Below are 18,148 nucleotides of genomic sequence, written 5' to 3' on the forward strand. Positions count from 1 at the left end.
GTCCTCGAAAGAAAGTTAATTAGCCGTCCATCAAAAACGTTCAAGTGCTGCTTTGACGTCATACTTTGCTTTTGTTAAAAAAAAATAAAACCGTTTCAATGTCCACTGCATATTATTTCAGAATCAGACGCAAATATTATTTTGTGACCGTGTCCATGAGGCGGCGTGCTGCGCCCTGTGCTGTCCGGTAGAGGGCAGCATCGTGCCAAGCCGTCACTGCGGCGGCTTTCCCCGCTCCGAGACGGCCGACACCGACCATAATTCACGTTCGGTTTCACAAGAAAGCAGATTTAGTACAGGGCTTAACAATGACAAAGTCAAAACCAGGCGTTCTGGTACAAAAAAAAACTTTTATTGAGTTAGAAAAGAGGCAAAAATCCAGCCAGAAAAAAAAACATTTTAAAACAAGCAAGTTGGTAATATTGTTCATTCCACCGCTAATGTACACCTACACAGCTGGAACCACGCGTACGCGCGTTGCACCATATCAGGTTTCCCTCACTGAAAGAGCCATCAGAGAAATTTCAGGAGTCAGGGCAGAAAGGCAAAAAGCAGCAAACCTAAAATTACAGGAGCCTGGCTCCTCTTCTACACTCGTGGTGCCCAATCTGCACATTCTTGAGACGGCTTTTAAGTGTCAAAACTGAGACTCTTCAGTCCATGACTTGCACTCGCAGCTCAAGTCCGCTTCAAACCAGAACAGAGAAACCGCGGTGAAAACAATGTGGGAGCGCATCTGAACCAGACAGCGGGAGCCACTTTACACAAAGAGTGGGGGGAGCGTGGAACGAGCTACACCGTCATGTCGGAAGGATGATACACTGGCTTCTTTCAAATCCTCAGGTCATCCCTCCTTTCATTTTCTCACTGTTTCACCCAATTCAGGGGTGCTGGGGACGCCAGTCCGTCGCAGGGCACAAAGACACAGACACACCCTCCCAGAAGTCAATTAACTCCCCAGCGTGTCTTTGAACTATGGGAGGAAACCAAATGCACCGAATGCTGTATGCTCATCCAGTAAGAACATGCAAACTCCACACAGATAGCACCCCGGTCTGCAATTGAACCCAAGGCTCCAGCACTGCAAGGCAGCATCTAACCACTGCAGCACCAATCCTCAGATCAATTAGCTACTAAATACCTAAGTGGACCTAGGTGGGCCCCATGGCCTCCTCTCGTTTGTAACCTGCCTGATGTTCTTGAGAAAGACTCCCTCCCACCACAAGCAGGCATGTTCAATATCGGATCCATTGAAGCCGAGAGCTGAAGCTGGGAGAGGTACAGAAGGATTAAAAAGGGCCCAGTGTCGATATTTTGCTACTTCAACAACCTTTTAACTGCCGAGATAAAGTATTAGTGGAAACAGAGAATTGTGCAAGTCTTTTCTGTCTGGACAGCCTGATTCAGCATCCGGTGAGCTCCGCAGAAAAGAATTTCACGGAAGAGGAGGGGGGTGGGATCAGCTCTTGACACTGCTGGCAAAGGGCTGCTGCGTTCCTCCGGAGCTCCGGAGATCTCCGGAAAAGGTCAGTCTCCCGGCCCCACGCGAGGTGAAATATGCCAACGTTTATTTTGCCGCACAACAATCTACAACAGCTTATTCCTCACTTGCAAGATGGCGGGGGGGGCTTTTTTGCAAGCGAGGAATAAGGTAATGCCCTTTCGGAAGACACATATGGAAAAAGCAGATCTGAAGAGCTGAGAGCCATCTAGGAGCATCAGTTAATAGATCAGGAAACGGACTGCTCTGAGAATGAACCCCCTGCCAGGCCGCTAGTTTGAGCCCGAGTCTTATCGCCATCTGCTGGAGAACAACTAGCACAACACCACTGGGGATGGGGACAGGGCGTCTCATTGGCTCAGGGATCCTCACCCCCCCTTCGGGTGCTGATGTCTTTAGAGACCTGGGCTCCGTGGAAAGGGCAAGGTCTGGCGCCCACCCCCTCCCCGCGCGGTTCCAGACCCGGGCGCAGGAGGTCCAGTCACCACGAGTGCAGCAGGCGTGCCGCTGTGCGCAATTCCGTCAACTGAGCTTGGCAGAGAGGCGCTGGGTCTTGCCAAGAGCGTGTGTGTGTGTGGGGGGGGAGGGGAGACCTCTGACCTTCCAGAGACCGCCGATAAAGCCCACGCAGGAGAAAAAAAAAAACAATCCGGCACTCCACTCCAAACTTCAGCCGACACTCCCCGGGGTGTCTAGAGTCAGCCAGGAGCGCTGTGCCATTTACCCAGCAGTGCCCAGGGCAGGCACACAGCCCCCTCCCCGTGCACAGGACCCCCGCGGTCACTTTGTGAGGATTATACTGCCCAGCCAGGCGCACCCTCACGCGCAAGAGGACAGAGGGATTCATCTCTCCTGTACCAGCAAGACGCCCCCGGAGGACAGCCAGGGCACACCCAGCCACAGCGGGCCTCCGTGAGCCTGGATCTCGGCTGAGATACTTGCAAAAGATCCCGGCAAACACAGATTAAGTGGGAGGAAAAAGTGCCTCCAATCAAACGCCTGGCTTTATAGGCGTCGAAGTCTGGGGGAGGGATTCTCGCACCCAGAGGAATCCGAGGAACTCACTGTGTGCGTCCACTGAGACGATACAAAAATAATTCAGTGGAAAAATATACATGATTTACATAGACAGATTTTCAAAAGGCTAAATAAAGGATGGCGTATTCAACACTTCGGTTGGAAGAAAAGCACCCGTCCAGATTTTCACAACCTGAAACTGGCTTTCAGGACCGACGTTTCTGGATCGCCCGCATGAGAAGGAGTACCGGGGTTCGGATGTTAAATGTTAGCATTTAAGCGTTGACCCCTAGATCCTTTTAAAGGTCAGATGACTACATGATGTGCGTGCTTATGCTCTCAATTCACCTGGATTATACACTGCGGATCTCACATTCCAACCCATGATCTTTATTATGTAAATGTTTGTTTTTTTTTTGGTCCAAAACTTACCATTTTAAAAAGAACCTACAGTCTTGCTCTAATTCTGTTTCTATCCTAGTTAATTTTTTTTTTCTGCAAAGCAATGTTAGCAATACCGCCAGATGCTTGTTAAAAGGTCCGTGGTTTACGCATCTGAAAAGAGGGGAAGACGCCCTCAGTTGTCACGTCCATCCGAAGCCGCGACAAAGGGAGAAGAATCCTCCCTTCCTCTTTGAAGAAAGCAGATCCGCCGGCCCAGAGGTGGGTGGGGGGAGGCGCCTACAGCTTGATGAAGAGGACGCCTGTGACCACGGTGAACCCCAGGAGCAGCAGGGCCACCTTGGGGATGCGCTGCTGGGGGGCGCCCAGCTCGTGCGGCAGGATCTCCATGAAGGTGATGTAGACGAAGGTGCCGGCGGCGAAGCCCTCCAGGGTGGCGCGGGCCAGCCGGTGCTCGGGGGTGGCGGCCGTCTCGGTGAGCGCGATGCCCAGCCCGATGCCCAGCGGCGACATGGCGGAGAAGAGCAGCAGGCAGCCGGCCACCGCCGCCCGCCGCAGCCGGCCCTGGGTCAGCTTGAGCGCCAGGCTGAAGGCGATGACGCTCTTGTGCAGCAGCAGGGCCAGGCAGATCTCCAGCACCTTCTCCCGGTCCTGCTGCAGCCCCACGGCCAGCCCCTCGAACACCGAGTGCAGGGAGAGGGAGAAGACCAGGATGAAGGAGCGGATCGCCGAGTGCGAGTTCAGGTCCACGTGGAGGTGCACCCCCTCCCCTCCCCCCGCCTCCCCGTCTCCGGACCGGCCAATCGCAGAGGGCCGACGGGAGGGGCCATGCGCCTCCCTGCCATGCGATTGGATGCTGGGATCCACGAGCAGGGCGCGCCTCTCCTCCAGCGAACCCCCGGATTGGTCCTTGTAGGCCAGCACAATCTGCTCCATGACCAGCACCAGGAAGAAGCCCATGGCCAAGATGAACTCGGGGAGCGGGAACTGCAGCTGGGGCAGACAAAGAGGGGAAGAGTGAGTGCAGGGCCATCTGGGGGCACTGCTTTCACTCCACCAGAACAGATTTCAAAAAAGATCTTACAAGGATTGCAACATGACAGGTAGGAAGGAACAGTCCATTTGCTTCAGATGGAGAAACTACTTCAGATGCTTTAAAAAAAAATGCAATGGTCAATTACCTTACAAACCTGAAATACACTCAGTTTAAGACTCGACTCTCCGACAGTGACCCCTGCCGTAGGAGGAATAAGACAGGTAGACGTGCTCCTGTAACGTATCCACCTGCGGAGCCAGTGGTCTCCTGACAGGCCGAGGGCACCACGGCGCCTGACGGGAGCGTCGGCTCCGATTGGAGGAGCAGATCGTCACTCGCTGATGTCACCAACTCGCAGGCGCCCAGCAAGGTGCCAAAGCTGTTGTCTGCCAGGAAGAGGACTCATCCCATCCCTAGTCCTGCCCCGCTCCGCCGGTCATGGGCCGGCAGCTTGGAGAATTCCTGGCACCTTGACCCATACTGGTACGCTTGGGGCTCGGGCCACAGAGCTCCGAGTGAGTGCCTTTCCTGGCTGCCCCTTCAGTGCTCAACTCTCTTCCTGGGTGGACATTCGCGACTCACACGGGCTCTACTGGCAACTAATAAATACTCAAATGAGCACAACAGCCAGGCTTGAACAAAGACCCTTTGTAGCAACTCTGGGTGGCATGGCGGCGTAGTGGTGAGCATTGCAGCCTCACAGCACGGGGGCCCCGGGTTTAATTCCTGAGGGTGCTGTCTGTGTGGAGTTGGTATGTTCTCCCGTGTCTGTGAGGGTTTCCTACAGGAGCTTGGGAGCAAACATGCTGGTGGGCTAAATAGGCTTCTGGGAAACTAGGCCCTGGTGTGAGTGTGTGTGTCTATGTGAGCCTTGCGATAGACTGGCCTGTCCAGGGTTTATCCCACTTTGCGCCTGTTGCTTGCTGGGATAGGCTCCAGCTCCCCTGTAACCCTGAACTGGAGGAAGTGGTCAGAGAAGGAATGGAGGTAGCAGTGCTCCCGGCAAACACAATGCACCTCCAGAACGGTGAATGAGGAAGACCCTCACTGGCCGAGGAAACCGAATCTGGAGGAAGAGAACAGAGGTTGTGCGTCAAGGCATGATGCACTGGCCAGTCCTTACCGTGATTTGCATGCTTTCGAAGGCCTCGTTGATCGCACCAGGTCCAGCAGACAGGTGGCCAGGAACACACCTCCGGCAAAGCAGCTCACCAAACTCAGGACTTTGCGCCGCAGATCTAGGGCCACAGACAGCACAGCGTCCACATCAGAACGAGAGCCCCAGACAGCACAGCGCCCCCATCAGAACAAGGGCAGGCAGTCACGTTGGTACACAGGACCTGATCCTTCGAGTCCTTGATCATTAAAAAGGGCTACAAATCCTATCAATACAGATACAGATCCAGTTCATTTCCTCGTCAGTACTCCATGTAAACAAGTCCCTTTTCCCCCCAGTGCAGCATGTCAATTAAAGTCCATCTCACACATAAGCACACTGCTTGCACAGAAACTACTACTGTTCAGATCCGTAGGGAAAGGTTTAGGGTCCTAGGCTCTTCAAGGATTGACATTCTGGGAAAGACCTGGATACACCTGAGCAGGAAAGTGAAATTGACCAGGACTCCCCACATCCCCGACAGCCTGTCGGCACAGCCTGCTGAAAAACCCTGGCAGTCAGTGGCTTTTTCTAAAACCTTTACTGCTCCGGCTTTTTTTTTAAATCAAATTAATATTTGATTATCTTTTGCATGGAGTACGTTTTATTTTTGTGCCGGTTCATCGTGCTGCTGTTGTTTTTTTTTTACTAAACGCGTATTTCTTTTCTATAACGTGATTATTATTTTTCATGGTCAAGAACTACACAGCTCTTTATGCTGCGTTTGGTGTAAGGCGCTGAGCACAGCATACATGCATCAGACAACCGGCTTTGAAGATAAAACAGGATTTAGGTTTCGGATATTTTCTTGCTTATCTACGGTCTTTGACTGTGTGTCGGTGCCACACAGACCTGGACATTTTTTGGGGGGAGACTTCATTTCCCCCGAAACTCACCCGGGTCCGTGCTGCATCTCCCCGAGCCTCTGACGAGACACAGCGGGGCGAAGCCGCACAGCAGCGTCGCGGCCAGCAGCAGGAACAGGGAGCCCAGCTTGAAGTCCAGCCCGGAGACCGAGCCGGGGGCGGGGGGCGCCGCCTGCTCCCAGCCCGGGGTCTGCACCCCGGGCCCGCCCGCTCCCCAGCTCATCCTCGCCGTCTCTGTTCGCTCTCCGGGCGGCTTCACTCCGACTCCTCCATGGCCGTTAAACGCAGTCGCGGTCCTTGGAAGAACAAGAAAACTGTTTCGGTCAATTTCCCCAACTTCACGGCTCTTAGACGACATGAACGGTATCGACAGAGATCCAGAACTGTGTCTGAAGCGGATATATGATCACATTGCGTTATCCAGTCCTAGTATTCAGTCTCATTCAGCAATACGCAGACCGGAATAAGGGTTAATTAACAGGCGTTACGTTTGTTCACCCTAATTACATCGCTACTGCCCACGAAGTGTCGCCCTGGAGTTTCTTGGAAGTAGTTTTGGGGAAAATATCGCTATCGCAGTCCACACGCAAGCAGAAGGATTGAGTAGGCTCCCGGTACGAACCGCGCAGCTTCGTGCATTTTCGGCAACATTTCGTTTTCCAGATTTACCTGACACGAAATCCTGAGGGTTGGAGGAGGGGGCGTGATCGACAAGGGCGAGTTATTTTCCACGTCGGGTCGTTGCAACTTGTTTCAAGACTCGCGAACAAAAAAACACGGCCACATGCGACATACACATGCAAAAACAATCCTGCTGTTTTCTCATTACAGAAATGAATGTCGTTTCTTCAAGCTGTTTTAACGTCGGGAAAAAATGCCTCCTGTTCTGGGCGTCAAGTAGTGGGTACGGGAAACAGTTCAACTTTAAACGAGTTGGCTGTCTTGTTTACCGGGAAAATGTCCAATTCTATTGTTGGCTTTGAGTCACTGACAGGAATCGCGGAATAGCATCCCAGTACATTACCGAAAGTGACTTCTCGGAAGGCAAGGAGAAAGAGGCGGATTTTCCCGTTAGACTTTTTGAAGTATGGGGGGGTAATGCGATTTGTCTGTTTTTATGTCTTGAACCTCCCCTCCCCCGCCACACATGCCCACACAGCAGCGCCGCAGAAAGGAATTGAGGGAGAGATGGTTCTGTATAAATACATCATGATTTCGGCCAGGGTTGTGCGCCATGGTAATACAGGGTTTTTTTTTGGGGGGGGGACCCCAGACATGAAGAACCCCTTTCCCCCCGAGAACGTGTTAAAATGAACGCCCCACCTTGGGGGGGTCCCCTCATCCGTTTTCTTTCTTCGTTTTCATTTTGTCACTAACGGTATCGAGCACTGATTTTAAAAAAAAAACAACAACTCGCAATTACACAGCTGTCGGTTTGGTTTTCGGCGTTTTAAACGGGTTTGTCCCCCCACCAGAGCAGACGAGACCCGAGTTTATATTTGTATACGTACGTAGTCCGGGGCAAGAACAGCATGAAACCTTTTCAGGTTCTCCGTTTTCAAGTCGTTTTTGGCGATCGGGTGTGTTGAGCCGGAAAGTTATTTCGCACACGGGATTAAAGTACAGTATAACTCGAATATAACTTCCACTCGGTGAACAGAAGCGGCCTCGGCTGGAGTTACTATTTTGCGAGCTCGTCTCCTGCCCGAAACACAACGCGAAAGTGTTGAGGCCCAGGCTGGACTACATGCAACGTGTCGGGCGGTACCGCACGGTACGGGGTTTTACAGTACATCGCCTGGCAACTCACCGGTTCCCTCTTGTCCAACATACGGTAAAGAAATGTGATCAAACAAATGATGAAAGATACGCAAAGAAAATGGATGAGGTTTCACTCCAGGGAGTAAAACTTTAAACGCAGCAACGCGTTTAGTGCGCTCGGTGTTTTGTTTTTTTAAAAACGGGAAGAACCGACTTTAAAGTACACTGTTACAGTTACAGTTCCTGTGACTCAATTTTCCATGTACAGTCTTTGTCAGCTGACAGTAGGCGGGAAAAAAAAAAACACCAGGCAGACCCCCCCGGTGGATTGACATTAACACGGTCCAATCGAAGCGAGGTCGCTTAGGGTCTGTGCGACGGACACCGCGTGTCCGCCATGTTGGCTCAAGATTTCTCAGCGGGGAACGTGATCACGTACTGCTCTGTAGAGCCGTAATGACGCCGGTTTCCTTGATCCCGTCCAGGTACAACAGATATCGCCGAAAGGGAATTCCCGCTGGGAGCTTAACACCGTGATCACTTCCTGGCACTTTTATCTAAAAATGGTGTCATTTCAAAAATCTGTGCGGCACTATCTGGAAAGAAACCCCATAGATTTTGGTTTTGCAAATGAAGGCATGTTTATTTAAATTTATTTAATCTCAATAAAAACAAATCGCCAGGGCCTGTGTGGAGAACCCATTTTATACAGCGGGTCATTTGCTGCAGCAGTATTTAAGGAAGTAACTTGTGGTCTGCATGGAATAAGCCGCCCAACCAAGTTGTAGAAGCCAAAACTCTGGCCTTTCCCCCCAAAACAACAGTGTGAGATCCGCCAGTCAGGACAGGAGGCACCACATTACACACAGGGTGGTGGGAGTGTGGAACAAGCTGCCCGCCCATGCTCTTGAAGCCAAACTGTTTTTTTCTTTTCCAGGAAACAGATGGATGGGAGGGCCAAGTGGCCTACTCTGGCTTTTGCAGCCTTTTTAATGTTCTTACGAACACCCCCTTCCTTCCACCTGTCCTAATGCTCCTAACAACAGTGTCCCATCTGGTGTTTGCACCCGAGCCCTCTGCAGAAAAGCCCAGAATCTTAAATACCAATACAAGATAAATCTGAATCTTTCTCTCTTCGGGTAGGCTTGAGGTATAGATGGCAACAGTGCATCTGTAGTCTGTGTCACCTTAGTTTTGACGGTATTTTGGTATTCTTTACCATTTCACTTCATTAATGAGCCCCCGGGGGCCATGCATTGAAACCGCTTGTGAGGGCCAATTTAAAGAGGCCAGTCATGCAAGACCTGCTCATCTTTGGGAATGGGAAGAAAACCACAGCACCTGGACAAATACCCAGGAGAACATGCAAACTCCACACAGACAGGCACCCCAACGTGAGAATGTCACCTGGGAGCTTTGAGGCAGCAGCACCCACCACTTCTCTGTCCAGGGTGGGGGGGGCTCTGTCCAATAGACATCATAGTGCTAAAACCTCTTTACAGATGCCACCCCCATTAATAGATACAATTTGTGTTCTACTGCACAGAAAACTAATGATCCACATGACAAGCCCATGATCTAATTTGAAACATGTGATTAGTTTTTCAACCAACATGCGTGGCTGTAAAGGCTGACGAGAAATCGGCAAAGACTGGCTCAAGAATCTTTCCACTCTGCATGTTTATGAAGAACATCTAGCAGATTTTTTTTTTATCATCATCATCATCATCTCCCCTTCCAGGATGGGAGGCAAACTGGAGGGGTCGAGATCTGACTCTACTGTGGCCACAGCATGTGACTTGAATATTTTTTCAAGAGTCTTCATCACTAACGGAGCCAGAGCTGTAGGCCTGAGGTCACTGGGGGCTTTAGGTGTGCTCTTCTTAGGGACAGGTTCAACTGCAGAGTGTTTCCAAACAGCCTGGACAATAGCAGTGTCTATAGAGAGCTGGAACAAGTGCATGATCCCTTCACTCAGTGCTTCAGCATAATACTTTAGTGTTCTGCTGCATATTCCATCTAGGCTTCCTGCATTTTTTTATCTTTTTAAAATAGTTTGTGACCAGGCCCTCCTGAACTGCACTGTCCGTACCCCTGGGGATCTTCTCTCTTGCAGACCGAGGCTGAGCCTGGTCTCAGACGTCCCTCTCCAGGAGTAGCTGCTCCCAGTGTTCCCGGAAGAAGGAAACCCCGGATGAGCTCCGACAGAAGTCCCTCATCCCGGCCCAGAGGCAGGGACGCAGGCAGACATGGAAGATGACGTAGCCGCGGAGGGAGGGGAGCAGCCCCTGGAGCTGGGCCAGGAGCACGGCGCGCGCCGGCGTCTGTTCGCCGCTGAAGATGTTGATGCTGAAGTGCAGGGCGTCGGCGCGGTAGGGCACGCGGTGCGGCGTGGTGCAGAGACTGAGCGCAGAGGGCAGCTCCGCCCGGTCCGCCACCCAGGTCAGGCCCCGCCGGCGCAGGATCTCCAGGTTGCTCTCCAGGGGCCGGAGGGGCTCCCAGTCGTTGATGATGGTGCCGGCTGGCAGCAGGTTCTGCACCACATGATGGCTCAGCACCAGCCTCTCCGCCTCCTCCTGGCTCAGGGTCACGGGCTGGGGGCCACCGCCCCCCGCCTGCTGCCCCAGCTTCGTGCCCAGCTCCTGCAGGAACGGGCCCAGGTCTGCCACCTCACAGCAGAGGGTCAGGACAGCCTGCGGAAAGTCAGGGTTCAAAACAACGAGAGCTTAATCACATCTGCCATGAGTGTCTGGGTATCTGAGCTGTCTGTCTGAGTCCTGCTGTCCAGAGCAATCAGCACCAGTGGCATCATCAGTGAGTCAATCTCTAGGGGTTTTGTACCTTTTCACCTGTATGGACACACAGCAGTGAAACAGAAGCACATGCATGACTTAAGTAAACACCCAGCAATGCATGATGGGCCTGCATTGTACACAAACACAATATCAATGATTAAATGAGGTAACAAGAGTTTATGCTTGGCTAGGTGGGTCCCTAGTGTGATCTGTGGGACACTAACACAGTCAAAGATTAAAAGTTGTTAATCAAGCACTGCACAGAAACATTACTAATTAAGCAAGACAGCATGATCATAAGCCCATGCGACTGTAAGTAATTACATAAGTCTCTTAGAAGGTCAGGAGCTAATGATTTCAGCAGTGAGCTAGAAAGTCACCAGTCAGTCAGTTAATATGTCAGTCAGCAAGTCCAGCTGAGCAGCAGGCAGGCAGAGTCTGTGTGACTCCAGGCGGGGGGGGTGAGGGGGACAGCAGCCGGACCCTGAGGGAGTGAGGGGGGTGATGAGAACAGCTGCAGAAAGATGCTCCAGTACCTCCCGGGACAGCAGGCGGATGTCGGCGTCTGGTCTGGGTTCTGTCTCTGTGGCCCACCTGCAGGTGGTGACCTGGGGGAAGCGGGTCTTGACGAACTGGATCAAGTGTCTCCGGACAGCAAACGCCACCCCCTGGCCTCGATGGGCGGGGTCCACCCGCAGCCCCTGGGTCACCATTGTCCCCCGTCCGTCCACGAGCAGGGCCGAGCCCAGGGCGATCTGCAGCACGCCAACACAGTTAAAGAGGCCACTAGTATATCACACTGCTAGTTCTGCACTTATTACAAACCAAACCAAGATATCATCATCTGTGAACTGTTTGGAGGGAAGAGAAGATTTGACGTTTCAAGCTTGTCAACTGTCTTGCATATACCGGAGAGAAATATGGTTGGATTAAGGAACAGCCCTTGGACTATTAACTCTTTCAAGTCAGAAAACCAACAACTGTAGCGCTGCCTATCCATTATCTAACTGCTTTATCCAATTCAGGATCACAGGAGAGACAGATCCTGCAAGCAAAACCCGGATGGCAGGGTACACCCTGGAGAGGATGCCATTCCATCACAGTCAGAAACACAGACACGAACACACTCAGAAGCCAGCTGACCTACCAGCATGTCTTTGGACTATGGGAGAACATACAGACTCCACACAGACAGCACCCCAGGGCCAGAACCGAACCTAGTGCTGACCACTGCACCACCATGCTACCCCCTTGCATAACATTAAAAGCCACTTACTGAGATCAAGTCCCACTGTTCCATATCAATAAGTGGTTTCTTTACTGATGTTAACAGGTTTGGTGATATTTGCTATTTCAAGGACAAGTAGATTAAAAATAGTACTGCATGACATTTTTGCATTATGTAAAGAACAGACAAGCCAAGACAGTTTTTAATGTGACTGTTTATCTGATTTTTGGCCTCAGGTCATACAGAATGCTGATCTGTTTTCAGCTACAGAGATTGCGTGAAGATTACTGGATTCCCCTGGGAAGTTTCAGAACCTGATGTCTGATGCTCGTCGGGAAGCAGCAGACAAACTCACCACCCTCCCGTGTTTCTTGGTCAGGAACACGAAGCGATCGGGCTCCCTGAGCCAGTGATGGTAGGTCTCGGCCATGTAGTCCAGTCCACTGAAGCAGTCGTCCGAGATGGCCAGGACCTGCTCGGCGTCCTCCTCCCTGGCCGGGCAGAACTCCAGCTCCGGCTGACCCGCCCCTTCTCCGAAATCTGCCATCACGCACGAGACTAGAAAACAGCAGACAAGGGCATGGAGGGACGCACTCCATTGGAATGCTGCATTATCCCAGATTTCTTTAGCAGATTTTGTCCTTAACTCCCTGCTGTGCTGTGCAGTGGCTGCTGGTGCAGAATGGCTGCTATACTGGTATCTACAGACCAGTGCTATCCTGTACAAGTACAGTCCAGGGAGACACTCTGGTTAATGATAATACTGAACTGTAGGAGTTGCTGATCTAGTTAGGTTAGCTTAGTCGGGTTTTGTTGGCCTCTCTGTTGCCTGTACTGTTAAACATCGTTATGTTGTTAATTATTTCCAGCCATTAAACAGCTGCGGATTCAAGCTTTTCAATGCAATTATTGAAATAGTTTCTAAACATGCACACTTTTAGACTTTTTTTTGGACACTTTTTTAACGATCATGACATTTTCAGCAAATTTCCTGTTTGATTCAGTACACTGTTGAACACTGTTGTCTTTTTCTTTAGGTTGAGCTCTTTTGTAAATTATTGCGCTCAATTGCATGAAGAAAAGTCACCAGAGGTTAAATGTTTATAACTCCTAAAGGAAAAACAATGTAAAAAACCCAAGAAAAAAATACTTTTGTCCTGTAACGATATTCACTCTCCTGCAGTTTCCTTGGGGTTACTGTACTCTGAGCCTATAATCATGATAATTTCTAACACAACTTTATATTCACAAACATAATGCCTGTATTTCTTGATTCTGTACTCCTAACCGATACAAAATGTTAATAGTACGTAAAAAAGTTATATTTCAGAATAATCTCCGATTGCTTAAATTTTCAACACCTTTGCTGTAACAACCCCAAATTGGTTGAGGTTAATTTGAAAAAAATCACAAACATAGAGTCTGTTTAGCACATCTCTGTGGTGTAATCGAAGTTTTTTTAGAACTGACTGCAGAGTAAATGTATCTGACACTCTAAAGCTCTTTACTTTTGATTTTCAAGGCCCAGCTCACACGGTGACACAACAAACCAGGCTTGAAAACCCGGGAGGAAGTGGTCCAGGAAGAGGCTGTAACAGGGTGTCTGAGTCACTGATTACCTATTTAAAGGCGAGGTGGTGGCCCACTGGTCAGCATTGTTGCCAGGCAGCACTGGGGTCCTGGGTTCACGCCAGACATGGAGTGCTGTCTGTGTGGAGTTTGCATGTTCTCTCCAGGTTTGTGTTGGATTCCTCCAGGTGCTTCCTCCCACAGTCCAAAGACACACTGGCAGGTTAAGGAGTGTAGAGGAGCTAGTCTGGACACGGTGATGTCATCGCCCTCCCTGCGCGTAGCAGGGGCCTCAGCCGCCCGGGCTGGGGGGGGTCTCCTTTAGCTCATGCGGCTGGTTCCCTGTGGCGTTATGCCGGAGACCCGGGTTCGCGCCCCAGGTGTTGGGGGACGAACCGGCGGGGTGGAGCGGCGGAGGGCACGAGCCCGCGCGGGAACGCGACGGTCACATTAGCTTCTGGGAAACTGGCCCAGGTGCGAGTGTGTCTGTGTGTGTCTGCCCTGTGGTGGCCTGGCGTCCCGTCCAGGGTGTACCCTGCCTTGAGCCCATTGCTTGCTGGGATAGACTCCGGCTCTCCCAGAACCCTGGATTGGATGAAGTGGTTAGGGAATGAATGAATGGATGGATGAATGATTACCACTGGAATATAGTGAAGTGTGTCTCGTTCAGAAGTGGAACCACATAGATCCCACTGGCCCTGATCAGGCCTCTCTTCCAGCAGGGCAATCTGGTTAAGAAGCCCCCCTTGAAGCCAGTGGTGACCTGGGCAGATGGATATTTACTGTGACGGGAGTCAGGGCTCACCTGCACACTTATTTGCACAGTACTGTAAATACCCATTTATTCATTTTTTTATCTATTTATCTACTCTGTACATTGTTTTACTTTTACTTACATACCAATACTACCTCAATAGCGGCTAATGACTCTCGGTCCCCCCCTTGTGTGTGTTCTTTTGTGTTGCGACATTATGCGGACTGTTCCTAGTGTATTGTGCACCTCAGGCCAGGAGAAACTAGATTTCCTTCTCTCTTGTACATCTGTATGAGTGCAGGATGACAATGAAGTGAATGAACTGAATATTACAGTCCCCACACTCACCAAGCCTGCAATGGGGGCTGTGACAGGAAAGAAGCCATTGATAAAAATGATTTGAGTGGGAAACTGCGTCAGCATGTGGTAAAAAAGCCCATTCCATGCTGCAAGGTGCAGAAACAGAACACAACGTTTCGGCTGAGGAGCCCTGTTCAGGTGTGAGGATGGTTAGATGTTTTGATCATGAAAACATGACACATACAAACCTCGAATGGAGTTTATGGTCAAGCATTGAGATCAGCCGGGAGTGGGCAGCTTGTCAGGACTGAGGGGAGAAGGAATGGAGCACCTAAACCTGCGGGAGTCACCCAAACATCTAACACTGGGCAGACATCCACACTGAGGCTCCAGGGCAGAGCTGCACTGGAGGTGTCTAACAAGGAGAGGCCGACCTGGGGCGGCCCAGGCGAGGGGCTGACTGGAATCCTTCGGGAAATTTGGGGGGAGATCTGCAGTCAGCTGTCTGTCAGCAGTCAGCACCCCAGAGGGGTACCTGAAGAACTGGCTTCCCGTCACCCTATATTCATCACCGAGCTTCACAACCCCAAATCGGCTCAGGTGCAAAAGACTAGTTTAAAAGATCACCAGGACAGAGTCTGTCTGCGTATAATCAGAAGGGGAGTTCAGGGTAAAGGGATCTTTCACTGATTGTCTGCGCCTGGACAGTAAGAGCTCGGTTGCCTTTCAAAACGAACACAGTTGCCACGTCACCAAGAGGGGAGCGGGCTTTCAATGACGTCACACTGAGATCTTGCATACAGATGTCAACAGTAAAACATTTTCCAGTACGGTTTTCATAAAGCCAGACACATAGCTTATTCGCCTTTAAAAGAAGCATATATTTTCTCAGCGACTTCAAAATCACACGTCTGCACGGCAAAAAATACACTAATCCAACCGAAAACCACAACATTCAACGCAAGCTTGCATGAAAACGAAAAGAGTATTTTCTACTTACTTTATTATTTGAAGGCGAGATTCATTTGTTTTCCTTTCGGTGCAAAGGTTTCTTAAATGGCACTTGGGAAGCTCAACACTGTTCCTCCTGCAGATTTGAAAAACTTCTGCTTTCTGACAAAGAGCAGCGCCTACAAGCTGCTCGATGCATTTCTTAGAAGTTTGCCGTCGACCACGTTTTTAGCGCTCAGAAAGGTAACTCGGGTTGTTGTTTTTGTACGTTGCATTGGAATGCATTGTGGTGCATTCCAGCAGGAAGCACCTCCTCACGAAATTAATCTTCAGAAACGCGAGAGAGCGCCGCCCCCCGATGCGCGGGCGACGGCGAAATCAGTTTTCTCGCTGTCACGAGCTGGACCGCGCCTCTGTGTTCGCGCAGCTGCCGGCTCGCTCGTGCGGAGAGTTGAACCCCGGGCAGCCGGTCTCCTGCAGCCGAGGGCGGCGTCTGGGTTTGATGTACAAGCAAAAAATCGAGAATGCAGTTGCAAAAGGCGAGGGGCTGCAGGGCGGCACGGTGGCACGCTGGTTAGTATTAATATTAATAATAAACTTTATTTTATATAGCGCCTTTAAAGGTGACTTCTCAAAGCACTTTACAGGATGACAATAACAATAAATAAGAAGACTACAACAATAAATAAGAAGATTTCAGAAGATAAGACACAATTATAATTACAGCAATACAACAATAACAATAGAGGAGACCGTGGAAGGTGGTACTAAGAAGAGCAGAGGGGTGAAGAATGGAACCAGTTCAGTAAAGGCTTTTCTGAAAAAGAAGTTTTTGAGTCTGGATTTGAAGGAGTTTTGACCCCATGTCGGCGCTGGTGCTCGGGGTTCAATTCCATACCGGGGTCTGCATGTTCTCCCCGTGTTCACTAGGGTCTCCTCCCACAGTGCACAGACACGCTGGTGGGGTAACTGACTTCTGGGAAAACTGGCCCTGGTGTGAGTGTGTGTGTGTTCAGCGATGGACTGGCGTCCTGTCTAGGGTGTACCCTGCCTTACTCCCGTTACTTCCTGGTTTTGCCTGTGACCCCGAATTGGATAAGTGGTCCGAAAATAGCTAAACGGCTGATTGTAGGGCGCCGTACAATGAACACCACTCTGAGGGTTTTTTTTTTGTATGAACTAGGAAACCGGACATTACTATTACTATGTTACAGTAAAGTTTCTTTCGTTCATTTGACGAGTCTCAGCTGTTTTGTGGAGAAACAAAAAATAGGTAGTGTATTTATAAGATTGTTTAGTTTCTTTATAGAAGTTGTGGGTTTATATGACTATGTTTTTGTTAACAACGTGTCTAACCATTAATTCTTGATTTTACTCAGTACAAACATCTTTCCGTTTTATGTTAAACTTACCCCTCTTACTGTGCTTATTTAGCCTTAAAAGGTTTCAAGGTGTACACCAATATATAACCTGCTAATGATGGACATTTTTCTCACTAAATAATCCCGAGGAGCATCTTTAATTAGGTCAAGCACAAAACGTTATCCATATTGTAGAAACGTTCAGAAATGTTGTGTTGTGTTCCGCCCAGCTGTTTCTCCCTGTATTTAAATTAGGTGCGTGTTTGCTTGTGTAACCAAGCTGACAAGATGGCGAATCTGTCTCTGCAGCACATACTTGGGTCACAGCACCGGAGTCGCTCTTTTCTGGGCAGAGTAATGAGATGTCCGTCCCAGCTCCCGTCGTCATATGGACCAGGGATCGCAAATAAAAAAAAAAACGAATCCGTTGGTCTGCAGGAAGAGGAAGAAAACCAGAGAACCCTGACAAGACCCACGCAAGACTAGGGAGAGGGAATTCTCCCAACACGGGTAACACACCCATACTTATGCCAGCAGCATATCACCCTGCAACTCACAACTGGCAGCCCACTGGAGCTCAGCAGGTGGGAGCCTGGTCAGTACCTGGATGGGAGACCTCCTGGCAAAAACTAAGGTTGCTGCTGGAAGAGGTGTTAGTGGGGCCAGCAGGGGGCACTCACCCTGCGGTCCATGTGGGTCCTAATGCCCCAGTATAGTGACGGGGACACTATACTGTAAACAGGCACCGTCCTTTGGATGAGACGTAAAACCCAGTTCCTGACTCTCTGTGGTCATTAAAAATCCCAGGGCGTTTCTCGAAAGGAGTAGGGGTGTAACCCTGGTGTCCTTGCAAAAATTTCCCATTGGCCCTTACCAGTCATGGCCTCCTAATAATCCCCCTCTATGAATTGGCTTCATCACTCTGCTCTCCTCCCCACTGAGAGCTGATGCGTTCTGGCGCACTATGGCTGCCGTCGCATCATCCAGGTGGGGCTGCACACTGGTGGTGGTGGAGGGGATCCCCATGACCTGGAAAGCACTTTGAGTGGAGTGTCCAGAGAAGCGCTATATAAGTGTAAGCAAGTGTAAGCAATTATTATTATTACTTGTAGATAGATAAGACTTTATTGATCCCGAAGGGAAATTGTACACACACCACCTTGGCTTGTTTGGAGATAACGAAGATGATGAAATACATGTGGGTTACACTGTACTAAGCTAAGGTGACATATTTCATATCTAAAAAAAATAAAGAGGCTGGAGCTGCAGAACATCACCAAGGCCAGGTAACATAGGGAATGGTGATGTAGACGCTGCCAGGAGGTCACCCTGTGGGTTTATGGGAATTGGAGTTCTGAATTCAGCATCGGTGAGTGCTTTGGATACATATCGGATGTTAAACGGAAAATGACATTTTTTCAAATTAAAATGCATCTCTATTAGCTGTCATT

General features: G+C 50.1%; 2 protein-coding genes across 5 annotated transcripts; both read right to left on the minus strand.

Annotated features, from left to right (window-relative positions):
- Positions 1-3,099: 3,099 nt before the first annotated feature.
- LOC102693390 (zinc transporter ZIP1) lies at positions 3,100-7,769 on the minus strand. Its single transcript, XM_015336629.2, is given in 5 exon segments — positions 3,100-3,913; positions 5,080-5,114; positions 5,117-5,194; positions 6,009-6,274; positions 7,490-7,769. Coding segments are annotated over 5 exon segments (1,116 nt in total). The 5' UTR covers positions 7,513-7,769; the 3' UTR covers positions 3,100-3,199.
- A 592-nt stretch (positions 7,770-8,361) lies between these two features.
- On the minus strand, positions 8,362-15,475 carry LOC138225275 (histidine N-acetyltransferase-like). Of its 4 annotated transcripts, none has more exons than XM_069184927.1 (4): positions 15,386-15,475; positions 12,118-12,320; positions 11,071-11,289; positions 8,362-10,432 (listed from the first exon to the last, which is right to left on the minus strand). In XM_069184927.1, the coding sequence occupies exons 2-4, from the start codon at positions 12,307-12,309 to the stop codon at positions 9,875-9,877; spliced, it is 969 nt and encodes a 322-aa protein (XP_069041028.1). In that variant the 5' UTR covers positions 12,310-12,320; positions 15,386-15,475; the 3' UTR covers positions 8,362-9,874. The 4 variants fall into 4 exon arrangements, with proteins under 4 accessions (XP_069041028.1, XP_069041030.1, XP_069041031.1 ...); XM_069184929.1 differs by lacking the exon at positions 15,386-15,475 and adding an exon at positions 13,382-13,488; XM_069184930.1 differs by lacking the exon at positions 15,386-15,475 and having other exon boundaries at positions 11,129-11,289; positions 12,118-12,785.
- Positions 15,476-18,148: the final 2,673 nt, after the last annotated feature.

The sequence above is a fragment of the Lepisosteus oculatus genome, chromosome 27, assembly GCF_040954835.1.
Source record: "Lepisosteus oculatus isolate fLepOcu1 chromosome 27, fLepOcu1.hap2, whole genome shotgun sequence".
NCBI lineage: Eukaryota > Metazoa > Chordata > Actinopteri > Semionotiformes > Lepisosteidae > Lepisosteus > Lepisosteus oculatus.

Coding starts and splice junctions, on each gene's coding strand:
- LOC138225275 (XM_069184927.1), bottom strand. CDS start 12,309: ATGGCAGATTTCGGAGAAGGGGCGGGTCAGCCGGAGCTGGAGTTCTGC. Junction 11,290..12,117: donor CCAAGAAACACGGGAGGGTG/GTGAGTTTGTCT, acceptor GGCGTGCTGCAG/ATCGCCCTGGGCTCGGCCCT. Junction 10,433..11,070: donor TCCGCCTGCTGTCCCGGGAG/GTACTGGAGCAT, acceptor GACTTTCCGCAG/GCTGTCCTGACCCTCTGCTG.